At 40.9% G+C, this 16,054-nt stretch overlaps 2 protein-coding genes across 2 annotated transcripts; both read right to left on the bottom strand.

Annotated features, from left to right (window-relative positions):
* Positions 1–11: 11 nt before the first annotated feature.
* LOC117088122 (acyl-CoA-binding domain-containing protein 7) lies at positions 12–10,663 on the bottom strand. Its single transcript, XM_033219151.1, has 4 exons — positions 10,580–10,663; positions 590–707; positions 367–429; positions 12–279 (listed from the first exon to the last, which is right to left on the bottom strand). Exons 1-4 carry the CDS (start codon positions 10,661–10,663, stop codon positions 206–208), a joined length of 339 nt encoding a protein of 112 aa, XP_033075042.1. The 3' UTR covers positions 12–205.
* A 659-nt stretch (positions 10,664–11,322) lies between these two features.
* Positions 11,323–15,555, bottom strand: LOC117088101 (beta-defensin 108B-like). Its single transcript, XM_033219115.1, has 2 exons — positions 15,498–15,555; positions 11,323–11,486 (listed from the first exon to the last, which is right to left on the bottom strand). Exons 1-2 carry the CDS (start codon positions 15,553–15,555, stop codon positions 11,323–11,325), a joined length of 222 nt encoding a protein of 73 aa, XP_033075006.1.
* Between the last annotated feature and the right edge of the window lie 499 nt (positions 15,556–16,054).

A 16,054-nucleotide genomic window follows, 5' to 3' on the forward strand; every position in this document is an offset into this window, starting at 1 on the left:
AAAAAAAGAACTTTAAAGATACCTGGTTTAAGCAAGTACAATTGAGTAAACCATGTAGTTTCAGTATACTCCTAATATTACAATTCATGCTAATAGCAAAAATATACATGATACATCAAGTTAACAGTGTGCCTCTCCCTCTAAATGTTAGGTCATGATAGCATTAGGAAGGCTTAAAAAGCAAATATTCCTCATATGCTGTATTCTAAATTCCATATTTTTCTATCAGCTCCTTTGCTTTAGAAATATAGGCACTCATCGCATCTTCCGTCGACAACCCTAGAAAGATACAAACAGGTTATCTCCCTGATTGGTGCACTGGGAAATTAAGAAAGTTTGCCATAAACTTGTGAAAGACTAAAAAACCTTTTTTGAGGTTCCATGCTTCCCATTTGGCTTTGCCTTTTAAATCTAGCATTCCTGGACACTCTGGCAAGAGAAGGAGAGATGCATTTGCAAGTTAACATTTTACTGTGCACTTCTATACACATTGTTCAGAGTATATTATATTTTAAGTAATGATATACTATGTTATATAATTATAATATATTAATTGTAACATTAATATATTAATATTAATATGTAATACCAATATTAATGTCTCCAATTATCGCTTGTTTGTAAAGCCCATAGAGTTCTTTCAGTTCTCCATCATCTGGTCTTGCTTTCAGCTTCCTCACATCTTCTGCAGCCCTGTCAAAATCAGCCTAAAGGGGGGAAAAAAAAAGGAGCATTTTACCACCAAGGAAAAGGAGCTCAAAGAGCAGGAAGAGGAAGGTTTCAAACAGAAATGAACTTCTGCCGCTCTGGTTCTATCAGAATGATCTTAATTTACTTGAATTCCTAGGAGTTCACCTCTCCTGGGACTTATCTCATATGAGGAACTATAGAAAATTCTTAATACGGAAAATGTTCAGTTTACCTTCCTTTTATTTTTTTATTTTATTATTATTTTTTTTCAAGCCAGGTCTGGCTCTGTCGCCCAGGCTGGAGTGCAGTACATTGGCACCATCTCCACTCACTGCAACCTCTATTCTGGGGCTCAAGCCATTCTCCCACCTCAGCCTCCCAAGCAGCTGGGACTACAAGTGTGTACCTCTAAGCTCAGCTAATTTTTCTATTTTTGTAGAGATGGGGTTTTGTCATGTTGACCAGGCTAGTCTTGAACTCCTAACAAAACCATAAAAAATTCTAGGAGAAAATTAATACCATTCAGGACATAGGCATGGGCAAAGACTTCATGAAGAAAATACCAAAAGCATTTGACAAAAGTCAAAATTGGCAAATGGGATCTAATTAAACTAAAGAGCTTCTGCACAGCAAAAGAAACTATCATAGGAGTGAACAGGCAACCTACAGAATGGGAAAAACTTTTGCAATCTACCCATCTGACAAAGGTCTAATATCTAGAATCTAGAAGGAACTTAAACAAATTTACAAGAAAAAACCCTGTTAAAAAGTGGGCAAAGAATATGAACAGACACTTCTCAAAAGAAGACATTTATGCAACCAACAAACATATATAAAAAGCTCAACATCACTGATTATTAAAGAAATGTAAATCAAAACCACAATGAGATAACATCTCATGCTAGTCAGAATGGTGATTATTAAAAAGTCAAGAAACAATAGATGCTGGCGAGGCTGTGGAGAAATAGGAAAAGCTTTTACACTGTTGGCGGGAATGTAAATTAGTTCAACCATTGTGGAAGACAGTGTGGCGATTCCTCAAGGATCTAGAACCAGAAATACCATTTGTCCCAGCAATTCCATTACTGGGCATATACCTAAAGGAATATAAATTATTCTACTATAAACACATGCACACGTATGTTTATTACAACCCTATTTACAATAGCAAAGACATGTAACCAACTCAAATGCCTGTCAGTGATAGACTGGATAAAAAAAGTGATACATATATAACATGGAATACTATGCAGCCATAAAAAGGAATGAGATCATAATCCCAGCACTTTGGGAGGCTGAAGCAAGCGGATCACAAGGTCAGGAGATTGAGACCATCCTGGCTAACACCGTGAAATCCCGTCTCTACTAAAAATACAAAAAATTAGCTGGGCGTGGTGGTGGGCACCTGTAGTCCCAGCTACTCGGGAGGCTGAGGCAGGAGAATGGCGTGAACCTGGAAGGCGGAGTTTGCAGTGAGCCAAGATGGTGCCACTGCACTCCAGCCTGGGCTAGAGTGTGAGACTCTGTCTCAAAAAAAAAGGAATGAGATCATGTTCTTTGCAGGGACATGGATGAAGCTGGAAGCCATCATCCTCAGCAAACTGACACAAGAACAGAAGAACTAACACCACGTGTTCTCACTCATAAGTGACAGTTGAACGATGAGAACTCATGGACACAAGAAGGGGAACAACACACACTGGGGCCAGTCAGGGTGTGGGAGGGCGAGGGGAGGGAGAGCATTAGGGTAAATAGCTAATGCATGTGGAGCTTAAAACCTAGATGAGGGGGTGACAGGTACAGCAAACCACCATGGCACACATAAACCTATGCAACAAACCTACATGTTTTGCACTTGTATCCTGGAACTTAAAGTAAAATAAAAAATTTTTTAAAATGTAGTACAAGAACAAGATAATTAAAATGATACACTAGAAATATTAAATAGAAAGGAAGGCAATCATGGAGGAATGAAAGAATTGGAGAACAAAAAAGATATATATAGACAACAAACAGAGAAATGGCAGAAATCCTCCCTTATTAGTAATGATATTCCACATAAATGAATTAAACTCTACAATTAAAGGCAGAGATTGAGAGGATATGTTTACAAATATGATCCAATTATATGTTACCTATGAGGCTCATTTTAGATTAAAATACAGAAATATCTGGAAAATAAAAGAATGGGAAATAATATTTCCTGCAAATTGTGACCAAAAAAGAGCAGAAGTAACTATATTAATATCGGACAAAAAAGACTTTGAAACAAAATTTTGTATAACCAAAAGGATATCATATAATGTTAAAAGGGTCAATCCATTCATAAGCTGTTACAATTATAAATATATATGCACCTAATAAGACAGCTCTCAAATATGTATATGCTAATATAACTGAAGAGAGAATAGCTAAAAAGTAATGGATATTTTGATACACCAAATTTAATAATACAGAATAACTAGATAGAAGAGAGAATAGCTAAGAATTAATGGATATTTTGATACACTAAATTTAATAGTACGGAATAACAAGATTGAAGATCAGTAAGAAAATAGAAAACTTGAACAACACTGTAAACTAGTAGACTAACAGACATCTATACAACACTCCAATTAACAACAGGGGAATACATATTTTTTCTTAAGTAAACAGAAAACAGTCTCCAGAATAGTCCATGTTAGGCCACACAATAAGTATCAGAAAATGTTACAATATTAAAATCATACAAAGTACTTTCTCCAACCACTGTGGGACAAACCTAAAAATCAATAAGTGAAAAAACATTCACAAATATGTGAGAATTAAATACCATACCTCTACACAACCAATGGGTCCAAGAAGAAATCGCAAAGGAAATCGAAAAATACTTTGAGAAGAACCAAAGTGAAAATACAATAAGGGATGCAGCAAAAGCTAAGTATAAGCTCAGATAAAAATTTATGGATGTAAACTCTTACCTTAAAAAGGAATGAATAAAATAGATAGCAAACACTCTAAATTCAGAACCTAGGAAAAGAAGAACTAACTAAATCCATAGCAAGCAGGAAAAATAAAATCATATTAGAACAAAGTGAAATAGAGAATAACAAAACAGTAGAGAAATCAACAAAACTAAAAGTTGATTATTTGAAAAGATCAAGAAACTTGACTCGCCTTTTGCTATACTGACCAAAGAAAACAGGAAGAACACTTAAATTACTAAAATTAAAAATAAAGACTGGGCGCAGTGGCTCACGCCTGTAATTCCAGCACTTTGGGAGGCCGAGGCGGGTGGATCGGGAGATCAGGAGATGGAGACCATCCTGGCTAACACGGTGAAACCCCATCTCTACTAAAAATCATACAAAAAGTAGCTGGGCGAGGTGGCAGTGCCTGTAGCCCCAGCTACTTAGGAGGCTGAGGCAGGAGAATGGAGTGAACCCGGGAGGCGGAGCTTGCAGTGAGCCGAGATCTCGCAACTGCACTCCAGCCTGCGCGACAGAGCGAGACTCTGTCTCAAAAAAAATAAAATAAAATAAAATAAAAACAGTGGAGATACTACTACCAAACTTACACAGATAAAAAAAATTATAAGCGAACTCTATGAATAATTGTATATCAACAAATTAGGCACCCTAAGTAAAATGATGGACAATTTCTACAAATAAACTACCAAGACTGAGTCAAGAAGAAATAAAAAATACAGATAGACATATAACAAGTGATGGTAGTGACTGTGATTAAAAGCTTCCAAAAAAATTATCCAGGACCAGATGGCTGTACTAGTGAAGTTTATCACGTTGAAAGAATAAGGAAGGCTAATCTTTCTTACAATCTTCAAAAACTTATAAGACATTTCCAAACTAATTTTACGTGACCAGTATTATCCTGATAGGAAAGCAAGACAAAGACATTACCAGAAATGAAAACTAGTCCAGTATTCTTTATCAATAAAGATACAAAAATTCTTAACAAAATACTTTCAAATGGAATCTAGCAATATATTAAGAGGATTATACACCACAACCAAGTGCAACTTATTTTAAGAATTGACTGTTGGCGATGGCTCATGCCTGTAATCCCAGCACTTTGGGAGGCTAAGGCAGGCAGCTCCCTTGAGGCCAGGAGTTGAAGACCAGCCTGGCCAACACGGCAAGACTCCGTCTCCACGAAAATATGCTTTGTTCACATTTTCTTATTCTTTTCTCTTTGTCTTTGTGGGATTGGGTTAATGTGAAGACCTTGTCTGCAAGCTCTGAGTTTCTTTCTTCTACTTGTCCAATTCTATCACTGAGACTTTCCAGAGCATTTCCCGTTTCTAAAAGAGTGTCCAAAGCTTCCTGAATTTTGGATGTTTTCTTTAAGCTAGCTCTTTTGTTGAATATTTTTCTCTTCTCTTCTTGTATTATTTTTTAGATTTCCTGGCGTTTGAGTTTGCCTTTCTCTGGTCCCTCCCTGATTAGCTTAATAACTAACCTCCTGAATTCTTTTTCAGATAAATTAGGGATTTCTTTTTGGTTTGGATCCATTCCTGGTGAACTAGTGTGAGTTTTGGGGGTTGCTGATGAACTTGTTTTGTCATATTACCTGGGTTGGTTTTCTAGTGCCTTCTTATTTGGGTAGGCTCTGTCAGAGGGAAGGTCTGGGGCTAAAGGTTGTTGTCCAGATTTTTTGTCCCAAGGGGTATTCCCTTGATGTAGTACTCTCCCCCTTTTCCTGTGGGTGTGGCTTTGTGTGAACTGAATTGAAGTGATTGTTGTCTCTCTTCTGGGGTCTAGTCACTCAATTAGTCTACCTGGCTCCAGGCTGGTACTGGGGGTTTCCTGCACAGAGCCCTGTGATGTGAACCATCTATGGGTCTCTCAGCCGTGGATATCGGCACCACCTGTTCCAGTGGAGGTGCAATGGACTCCATGGGAGTCCTTAGCTTTGGTGGTTTAATGCTCTATTTTTTTGTGCTGGTGGGCCTCCTGCTGGGAGGTGGCGCTTTCCAGAAAGCATCAGCTGTAGTAGTGTGGAGAGGGACCAGTGGTGGGCAAGGCTCTAGAACTCCCAAGATTATATATTCTTTGTCTTCCTCTACCAGGGTGGACATGGAAGGGCCATCAGGTGGGGGCGGGGCTAGGCGTGTCTGAGCTCAGACTCTCCTTGGGTGGGTCTGGGTGGGTCTTGCTTTGGCTGCTGTGGGGGATGGAGGTGTGATTCCCAGGTCACTGGAGTTGTGTACCTAGGAGGATGATGGCTGCCGCTGCTGAGTCATGCAGGTTGTCAGGGAAGTGGGGGAAAGCCGGCAGTCTCAGGTCTGGCTCAGCTTCCACACACACTGAAAGGCTTGTCTCACTCCCACCGTGCCCCCTGCAATTGCCCGGAGTCTGTTTCCAGGCCGAGGGCAAATCTGGCTTGACAACTTACCTGAGGCTTTCTGCCTCCCAACTGACAAAGAAATGGGCTTTAGTTCTCACCCCGCCTGTAAAGTCTGCAAGCCAGATTCACGCTCTCCCCTGAGCTCTGGCCAGGAGGCTTCTCACCCCGTTCCACGTTTTACAAAGTTCAGCTAGAGAAGCCCTTCTCCCTGTGAAGTTTTATCCCCTGCTCCTCTGGCCACTCTCCTGATGGATGACTGTGGTGCCAGGCGGGAATGGGCTGCCTGGGGATCCAGCAACCTCCTAGTGCCTTTCTGCTGCTTCCTCTACTCCTGTATGTCACTCAGCTCGGCTCTCTAACTTGACTCAGCTCCAGGTAAGGTCAGGAACGTCTCCCACAAACAGACCTTCAGCTTCTCCAGTGGGGGTGTGTGTTCAGGAGATGAGGGTCTCCCTTTCCCATTTCCGCGGTTGGGGGACTTATAGTATTTGGCGTGTCTCCCAGGTCCTGCAAGAGCAATCTGCTTCCTTCGGGGGGTCTGTGGGTCCTGCCAGGATTGTGGTCTGTTCTTGCAGTCCATCTGGGGCTAAAATTCACAATGTAAGCCTCCGCATGTTGCTCTGTCCGGAGCTGCAATCTAGTTCTGCCTCCTGTCTGTCATAATCCCTCAGGACCCTTGAGCTTTTTTTCGTACGATTGTTGACAGCATGTATGTCTTCTTTTGAGAAGTGTCTGTTCATGTCCTTTGTCTACTTTTTAAAGGTTTTTATTTTTTTGTAAATTTGTGTAAGTTCCTTGTAGATGCTGTATATTGGATCTTTGTCAATTGCATAGTTTGCAAAAATTTTCTCCCCTTCTGCAGGTTGTCTTTTTACTCTGTTAATAGTTTCTTTGTTGCACAGAAGCTCTTTAGTTTAATTACATCCCATTTGTCAATTTTTGCTTTTGTCACAATTGCTTTTGGTGTCATTGCTATAAAATCCTTGCCCTTGCTTATGTCCTGAATGTTATTGCCTAGGCTGTCTTCCAGGGTTTTTATAGTTTTAAGTTTCACATTTAAGTCTTTAATCCATTTTGAGTTAATTTTTGTATATGAAGACCGATCTTTATGTTTAGAAATTCTTTCATCTTCTTGATCTAGTCTGTTGTTGAGGTTCTCAAATTGTATTATTTATTTTATTTATTGAATTCTTCAATTTCAGCTGTTAAATTCCTTTTCATTCATTTTATGGAATCCGTTGCTGGAGAATTATTGTTTTTCCTTCAGAGATGCTATGCTTCCTTGCTCTTTAATGTTTCTTATGTCCTTACATTGATATTTGAATATCTAGTAAAACAGTTCCTTCTTCTAATTTATAGATTGGCTTTGGTAGTGAAAGCCTGACTCCTGCAACTGTATCTATACTGTTGAATCAGTAAGACACTTTGCCTTTAGTTCTGGGTTGGTTCAGTAGTTTATATTCCTATGATTTCTTCAGCTATAATCAGCATCACCGATGTCTGTGAGCTCCTCAGTGTCTTAGCCTTTGTTGTTAATGGAGGCTGTGGTGAGATTTTGCTGGGAAAAGACATGCCAGGCAGTCTGGTCTTTGGGCACCAGTTGCATTGGTTTTTGAACTTGTGGGTGATGTATGTGGGCACTAGTGGTAGAAGTTTCAGGCAGGCCATCCCTGGGCCTTCAAGTGGCTTTCTTTTTTCTTTTTTTTTTTTGAGACGGAGTTTTGCTCTTGTGGCCCAGGCTGGAGTGCAGTGGCGTGATCTTGGCTCACTGCAACCTCCACCTCCCCGGTTCAAGCAATTCTCCTGCCTCAGCCTCGCGAGTAGCTGGGATTACAGGCATGCCCCTCCATGCCTGGCTAATTTTGTATTTTGTATTTTTTATTTATTTATTTATTTTTTTAGTAGAGATGGGGTTTCTCCATGTTGGTCAGGCTGGTCTCAAACTCCTGACTTCAGGTGATCTGCCCGCCTCAGCTTCCCAAAGTGCTAGGATTATAGGCATGAGTCAGGTGGCTTTCTCAGGTGCCAGCAGTGACAGTGGTGGGCTAGGTAGACAGGCATGCCCTCAAGACCCTGGGTGGCACGTGTAGCGTCAGCAATTGCAGTAGTCATAGCAGGTCAACTCTTGTGACCCCAGATGGCATGTGCAGACACCAACAGTTGTGACAACACGATGGACAGAGTAGTCCCTAGGCTTTCACCTGGTGCAACTATGTGGGTGCTGGTGGCAGTGGTGATGGCAAGCTAGGAAGTCCTATCCTTAGGCTCTCAGGAGACACACAGGTACTTGATGGTGATAAGCATGGTGGATTAATCCCCAGGGTCTCAGACCATGTGCACAGGCACCACCAGGCTGGGTGGGCTCATACTCAGGTCACAAGAAGGCATGCACAGGTGCCAATGACAGAGAGCAGTGTGGGTTGCTCCCCAGGCCCCTGGACAACAAGCTTGGATAGTGGTAGTGACAGCAATGGGTGGGATGGGCCTGTGCTCTGGCCGTGGAATAGTGTCCAGGCAGGTGCATCCCCAGGTCCCCTGAGGATGCCTGCAGGTATGCAGTGGCCCTGCTCCTGGGGATCAGGATTGCTGTCAGTGTCAGTGGCCCCGGGAAGGTGACTCTCCACTTGTGAAGAGTGCCTGCTTCAGCTCCCTTTGTTCTGGTGGCAGCCTCCCTAGTGAATTGCACTGCCAGTTCCCTGGAGTATAGGACATTGTTTAGGCTAGAGTGATGGGGACCAGGCTACACTGGTGAGTTCAGCTGGTGTTGTGACTCTGCAGGCCTCTGGATGGACATGAGGGAATGTTACTGGGGGTCTAGAGATGTGGAGATGCAGGGGCTGTTGGGCCCCAGGGCATGATATAGTCTGTTGGGGGCTGGGCTCTCAAAATGGCACTGTGCCACAGCTGCCTGTATCTGGGGGTGGGTGCAAACGATCCAGTGCCAACTCCTTCTCTGGGACAATGTCCATCATGTGCACTCCAGGCAGCTCCCTAGAGTAGTCTCAGGGCCTGCGAGGGCCGAGAGACTCTCCCATGGCTAGGATTGCAGGTGTCCCTGGTGGGAATATGGACCACTGGGGCTCTCTTTCTTACCTTTTCACCAGCCACACTAGAGAGTTTGTCCTGGCTTTAAGCTGATTCTGGCTGGGCTGCTGCTTCACTTTCCTTTCCTTCCATACCTCAGAGATTCCTTGTCACTGTGCTGATGAATTCTAGTGCTCTCTTTCATGCCCCATTCAAGGTATGTTTATCTACTTGCTGTTTTGGTCTTTCTTTGTGGAGGACATCGTGCTTGGTGCCTCTAGTCAGCCATCTTGAAGGCCACCTCCTAGCAATGAGAGGATAATATTCTCTTTGATGGCTTTAATATCTGTGTCCAAACTGCTTCTTTTCTAGGGAGGCACTTACTCCGAGAAATCAATGTTATATTGTGCAAAAATATATGAAAGGGTCAGTGGGTGATGTGATTTCAGGAGTAGCACTGAGGAAAACTTGGCAGTCCCACAGCGTTGAGTTGGTTGGAATATATATCGGTCTCTGAGATTTTGAACTCAATGTTTTGAACTTTTTGAGATTTCAAGTAGCCCGTGTGTCATAACTTAACATTCTTTCTTGGTCAAATCAGGCATAGTGAAAAATAAAATCCAGCTTATATACTTCTAAATATCTTGATTCTATACCCTTTCAGTGACCAAGGGGAGGCCCTCCCCTACTTTACACAAAAAGAAAAACTCTATGAATGAGAATCTCTCCACACAAAGCAACTAAAATTGTGTCTAGATGGAGCAAAATGGTGACAGGTGGGAAAAGCACTCAGTGGCTGTGGTAGGTGGAATACTGTCCCATCTGTCTCCTGCCAAAGCTATCCACATGCTGACTCCTGGGTCCTGTGAATGTGCCACCTTGTAAGGCAAAGGGGAATTGAGGCTTCATGTGAAATTAAGGCTGTTAATCAGCTGACTTTAAAATAGGGAGATTATCTTAGATGATCCAGGTGGGCCCAATGTGATCATGAGTCCTAAAGCATGGAAGAGTGAGGAGAAGATGAATTCAGAATGATGGAATGTGAGGACTCAACGCTCCGTTGCTGGCTTTGAAAATGGATGAAGGAAGCTATGGTGCACAGGAGTAACCTGCCATTGTTGGGGTAAAGGTGCAGGAAGAAAACTGCAGCGCTTCCAGAAGAAAGCTCAGCCCTGCTGACACCTTGATATTGGCCCATTGAGATCCAACTGAAACCTGCAACCTATAGAACTGTCAGATGATACATCTGTGTTGCTTTAAGCCACTAAGCTTGTTGTAATTTGTGATAGCAGCCATAGGAAGCCAATGCAGTGTTTTAAAAGATGGAAGAAAATGCTGAATGATTATGCCCATTGAAAGTTGGGAACTAAAGGAATTCCCTGAATCTCGGCCAGGCATACATGTACAAACCCAGGGAATTGGCCTTTGAAAAGGGTGCGGAAGAAATTGCCTTTAATCTGAGTGCAACTCTTTTTTTGTAATTTAGATTTCTGATGAAGTCTGGTTGATGTGGGAATACGTGATTGTGCAAGTTTCCCATGTACTGCACCTTTATCTGGGAGAGACAAACCCCTGCAAGGTTGCATGGAATAGGATAGTGCATTTTCCCAGTAAAAAAGGGAAGTCGTCTTCACATACACAGGATGAAGGGTTGCAGTGCTAGACAAAAGCAATGGGTATGGTGAAAATTCCCCGACCCTGCTGTGGGCCATTTTCCACTAAGAGCTCATCCAGATCTGATAGAAGGATACTGGAAACCAAACAGGAATCAAGTCATAACATGTAATATAAACTTATTTCTTTTTTTTTTTTTTTTTTTTTGAGACAGAGTCTTGCTCTGTCACCCAGGCTGGAGTGCAGTGTTGTGATCTTGGCTCACTGCAGCCTGCACCTCATGGGTTCAAGTGATTGTCCTGCTTCAGCCTCCTGAGTAGCTGGGATTACAGGAGCCAGCCACGATGCCTGGCTACATTTTTCTATTTTTAGAAGAGACAGGGTTTCACCATGTTGGCCAGGATGGTCTTGATCTCCTGACCTCATGATCCGCCCACCTTGGCCTCCCAAAGTGCTGGGATTACAGGTGTGAGTCACCGCGCCCAGTCGGTCATATAAACTTTTAAAAGAGGTTTTGTGCTTGTTGGTTTTGCTTTATTCTTTATTGAGGATTCAATAAAAATCCCTGTGGGAAAAAGGGAGAGAGGAAAGGGAGACAGGGAGAGGGAGAGGGAAAAAGAACACGGAACATCCAGAAAACAACAGGCTTCAGTCCTTTTTGGGTGTAGTGCCCTCAATTCTTGGTTGATGCCCCAGAGGCAGGCAGCAGGGTCGGCTATTTAAACATCTCCCAACATGGGTTTCTGTTTTAAGGCAAAAGTCCCGACAGGAGCCATTTGGATGTTCACAGATCTCCTTGAATTTGACCCTGGCTGCATGCAGGAGAGCGTTATTGTAACCATTCATCAGTCTTTCTTACTTTCTATTGAATTACATGGACGTAGAGGGCAGTGCCTGAGGAAAATCTTGTGTGGATTTTCTGTATGTGTGTGTTGTTATCTGATTTCTTAAACATTTAAAAATCTGCTGTCATACAAAATTTGGATTTTTTGGTGTTCTTGAAAAATCTGAGCATATTGGGTGCACCTACATGACAAAAGACTGGAGGTGAATAGCCCGCTCCCCTTTACAAGTTCTAGAGCATGCATGTTTCAGTTTATTTATTCCTTATTATCTCCTAACACTGAAGGGAGATATCAGCCGTTCAAAAAATATAACGTCTTATACTATGGATTTTCCCAGAGTAAAAGAGAAGAAAATCTCTTTTGGCTGCTCTCTTTTTATTTCTACACACACATACACACACACCATATGATAGGATACAATAGGTGTATCTTTCAAAAGTAAAACTGAAATATAGGCCTAAAAGATCATATACTTTATGGAAATTGTTAGAGAGGATATTTTTTTCTGTGGAAGGGAACAATATTCCTATGTGTTTAACACACAAATATATATGTGCCAGTGCTTGTTATACCATATGACTTCACTCACTTCTTATATCTCTGGCACTGGTCTTTGAGGTTGCAATTTTTCTCTAGAAACCATTGCATATATTAGGGGTGAAACATTCAAGGTCTTCTTAAAGGCTCAAAAACTATACTTGTTGAAAACATGTAACAGTATTTCATTTATGTCCTAAGATATCACTGCCCTGGGGATAGGCCACCCACATTGAGATGTTTAGTTTGAAAAGTGTTTTAATTCTGAGCAGTCTTTGTATGTAACACAGAGCACCATTTCCATGACAACTTCTTGACAATAAGAGAGGTATAAAAACCAGCACTTTTTTTTCTATTCTGGAACACAAAATCCAATTCTAGAATAGCTTTCAATCAGAACAGTGATTTTAATTTACATTCAGTAAATGCCTATTGAGTTGAACTGAAATCCAAATGCATTAGACTCAATTTAACTTTTCAGTGGTCACAAAGCAATTAGTGGATTGATGTGAAGACCAAATACATGCAACATCGTGTATCTATCTATAAGGTGAATTGTGGAATAATTAAAGGTTATGCTTTTTTAAAGACAATGATAATTCTAAGTGTTGAGCACTTGGTAGAAACAAGCTGAAATCTGAGTTTTTTGATCCCTGAACTTTCCGTCTCTTCCTTTTATCTGTAACTAGTCAAATACTATGTATATAGAGCCCATTGGCCTTGGGCTAAAATTGGCCCTTTGCAGCTGGAAGAGTCATAAGAGATTAGTATAGTGTAGAGGATGAACCACTGACCTGTCTTGTGATATGTGATAAATCACTCTTGAACATCCCTCTGTTGTAGTACTTCCAGAATCTGCTTTAAGCCTTGGCTTATTATAGGTATTCAGTAAATGATTGTGGAATAATTGATTAAAATACAGCTATGTTCTATCTTGTAACACGTTTGTGCAGAAATTTGTTGTTACTCTTAGTTCACAGGTCTTTGAATCATGTGTACTATTTTACTATACTGGACTCTACTGAGCATTTTATTTTCAAACCACTTTTCAGAAAACTTAATACAGAACTACCATTTGACCCAGTAATCTCATTACTGGGTATATACTCAAAGGAAAATAAATTAGTCTTGTAAAAAGATATAAATTTGTATGTTCATCACAGTGGTATTCACAATAGCAAATGTATGGAATCAAACTAGGTGTTCATCAACAGTGGATTGAATGAAGAAAATGTAGTACATATATATCATGGAGTACTATGTAGCCATAAAAAGAACAAAATTGTGTCCTTTGCAGCAACATGGAGGCAGCTGGAGGGCTTTATTCTAAGCAAATTAGCTCAGGAACAGAAAGCCAAATACCACATATTCTCAGTTATAAGTGGGAGCTGAGCAATGAGTGCACATGGACATAAAAATGGGAACAACAGAGATTGGGTCCTATCAGGAGGGGAGGGAGAGGAAGTAAGGTCTGAAAAGCTACCTTTTGGGTACACCTTGCCTGGGTGACAGAGTTATTCATACACCAAACCTCAATATCACGCAATATACCCATGTAACAAATCTGCACATGCACTCCCTGAATCTAAAATAAAGGTTGAAATTATTTTAAAACATTCAAATTACAAAGGACTTTGTAAAATTATGATATACCATTGTTCATTTGCAAGAATTCAGGTAACATTAGAGATTTAAAAAATATTTTGTTTTTATTTGTTCTTTGCTTGTAAACCTTGTGTATTGCATATTGTGGACACAATGTCTTTTCCAGCTATTTGCTTTAGGAACAAAAGTTAGAGTTACAATGAACATCAAAGCGTATCTTGTCTAGTCCTTACCTTAAAGATGAGGAAATGAGCTGAAGGAAAGGAAGAAACTTGCCCAAGATCACCCAATGATCGAGTGATGAAGGTGATAGGGACAGCACAAAGGCTTGGTATTCTGAGCCTCATTCTGTTTTCCACTCTTGCCCCCTCTCTGTGTCCTCCTTTCCTCTCTAGCCTTCTATAAAAAGTTTGCAGTTCTGCTGCAAAGTCTACCTAACGACATCCAGAGGAGACACCACCTTTCATTAGACTGCGTTCTTTAGTACCGTCCTGTGTTTTCTTCCCCAGTCTTGTTGTATCCCATTTTTGACTGTAAGTAGTGCTTCTGCCTGTGCTGTTCTATCAATTAGTTTCTTCTATTTTGATTGAATGACAGTGAAAACAAAAAAAAATTTGTTTATCCAAATTTGGAACTTTTAAACCTTGATTAAAAGCATTGATTTTCTGGGGCTATAGAAGTAAGACACATATTTTAAAATATTTTTAACTGATTAAAAAAAATCAAACCCATGTATTTAACCAGGGAGACTATTTAACAAGTACTAGTCAGACAGGTCTTCAGTAATGCCACAAGGATAATAATCTCAAGTCAGTCCCCGATTCGTGTGCTACTGAGCTCATATAATTGGATACGGTATCACCTTTTATCAGGCTTTAGAAAGTCACACAAAGAAACAGCACAACAGAACCCTAGGGTGGGATGTACAGGGAAAGCCGGGATATTAAAACAAAGCGTTGACTCTGACATTTACCCCACAGTTGGGAAAAGCCTTCAGTTTCCAGGGCCTTAATTTTTTCCTCTATAAAACAGCAAAAATAGAAGCAATAGGTTGCTTATTCATCCTTGAATACACATGTTCAGGACTTTCCAGAAAATTTTCGGATCTATTTTGGGTGTCTGGTAACTTCCTTGGGCAAATCCAAGAAACCCTATACACACTTCTCCAAAGCATGTCTGTGCAAGGGGCCTTATACCTGTGAATAATGTTTGCTTGCTGAATGCAGTAGGTTATGCTCTGGTGTGGGGTCATCCCTGGTCCCTGTGTTTAAGTTCTACATTACAAGACTAGATGCTGAGAGGGAAGAGGGAAAGCCAGGGATTGAGATGGAGCCTTAAGAGGAAAAGTCAAGCCCCAGGGACCAGCAGTACTGGGGAGCAATAAGTTAAAGATTCCTTAGACTATAGTAATATTTTCAAAGAGATTTCTTCCACCAATCCCTTCTGTCCGAGCCTACCACAGCTTTGGAATAGCTCTTATGCCAGTGTCTTAGGATAAATAACTTTTGCTGAAAGAAACTAGAGGAGTTTTGGAGACCAAGATTTAGTAGAATAATGCCCGATTTTTCATTTTTGAGGTCTAGTAACTGCTAGTAAACTTGCCTAATTTAGAGATGGAATAAGAGAGTTTCGAAGACTTGAAACACCATTGACTTCATCTAAGTGAGTTGCTATGAAGAATTAATGAATTGGGTGGCTGCAGGCTCCTCAGCCAATGTGTCTTCCAGATTTCCTATGAGATCCCCTATCTGGTCATAGATGATGGTGATTTCTCGTTGAGTACTGAATCCCTGTAAGGTGTTAGGCACTCTATTCTTACCAAGTTTATTTTGTTACCTGGTAGAACTTGGTTCATAAAGAAGAAAATGGTGAAGAGAAGGACAGGAATCCTCATGGCTGAAGAAAGAAGAAAGTTTGGCTTCATTTCCAGAAGGCAGAGAAAACTTCCGTCTGTGGCTCTCTGGCACCAGTGGAATGTCTCTGTTTGAATAATAAGAGCCTTTCTGTACCTCATTAGGGATATTCATAGATAGAGGTGTTCTATGCATGCAAAATTGCTTTTATGGGAGGACTGATGTGGGTGCAGTTTTGGCCAGAGAACCTTGTTAAATGGGAACATAAGCTACAAACATTTTGGCAAAAGATGAATGTTTATGAACAAACAACCATTTATGTTGTTACAATAAATTAGACTGTGTTGAGAAACCAGTTGCTTTCGTTAATGACCAGACATTTTGTTAGTGAACACTTCCCAGACTTTACTAGCTCTGCTAAGAATTAATCACCCTACTTGCTCCTGGTCTGAAACCCCAAAGTGCTTTGTTTATGTTACAGTGCTTACTGCCTTGTATGTTAGATTAGTGAATGTATATTTGCCTCTTCCACTACTGTAT

Source organism: Trachypithecus francoisi, unplaced genomic scaffold (assembly GCF_009764315.1).
Source record: "Trachypithecus francoisi isolate TF-2019V2 unplaced genomic scaffold, Tfra_2.0 Contig00722, whole genome shotgun sequence".
In the NCBI taxonomy this organism is placed as follows: domain Eukaryota; kingdom Metazoa; phylum Chordata; class Mammalia; order Primates; family Cercopithecidae; genus Trachypithecus; species Trachypithecus francoisi.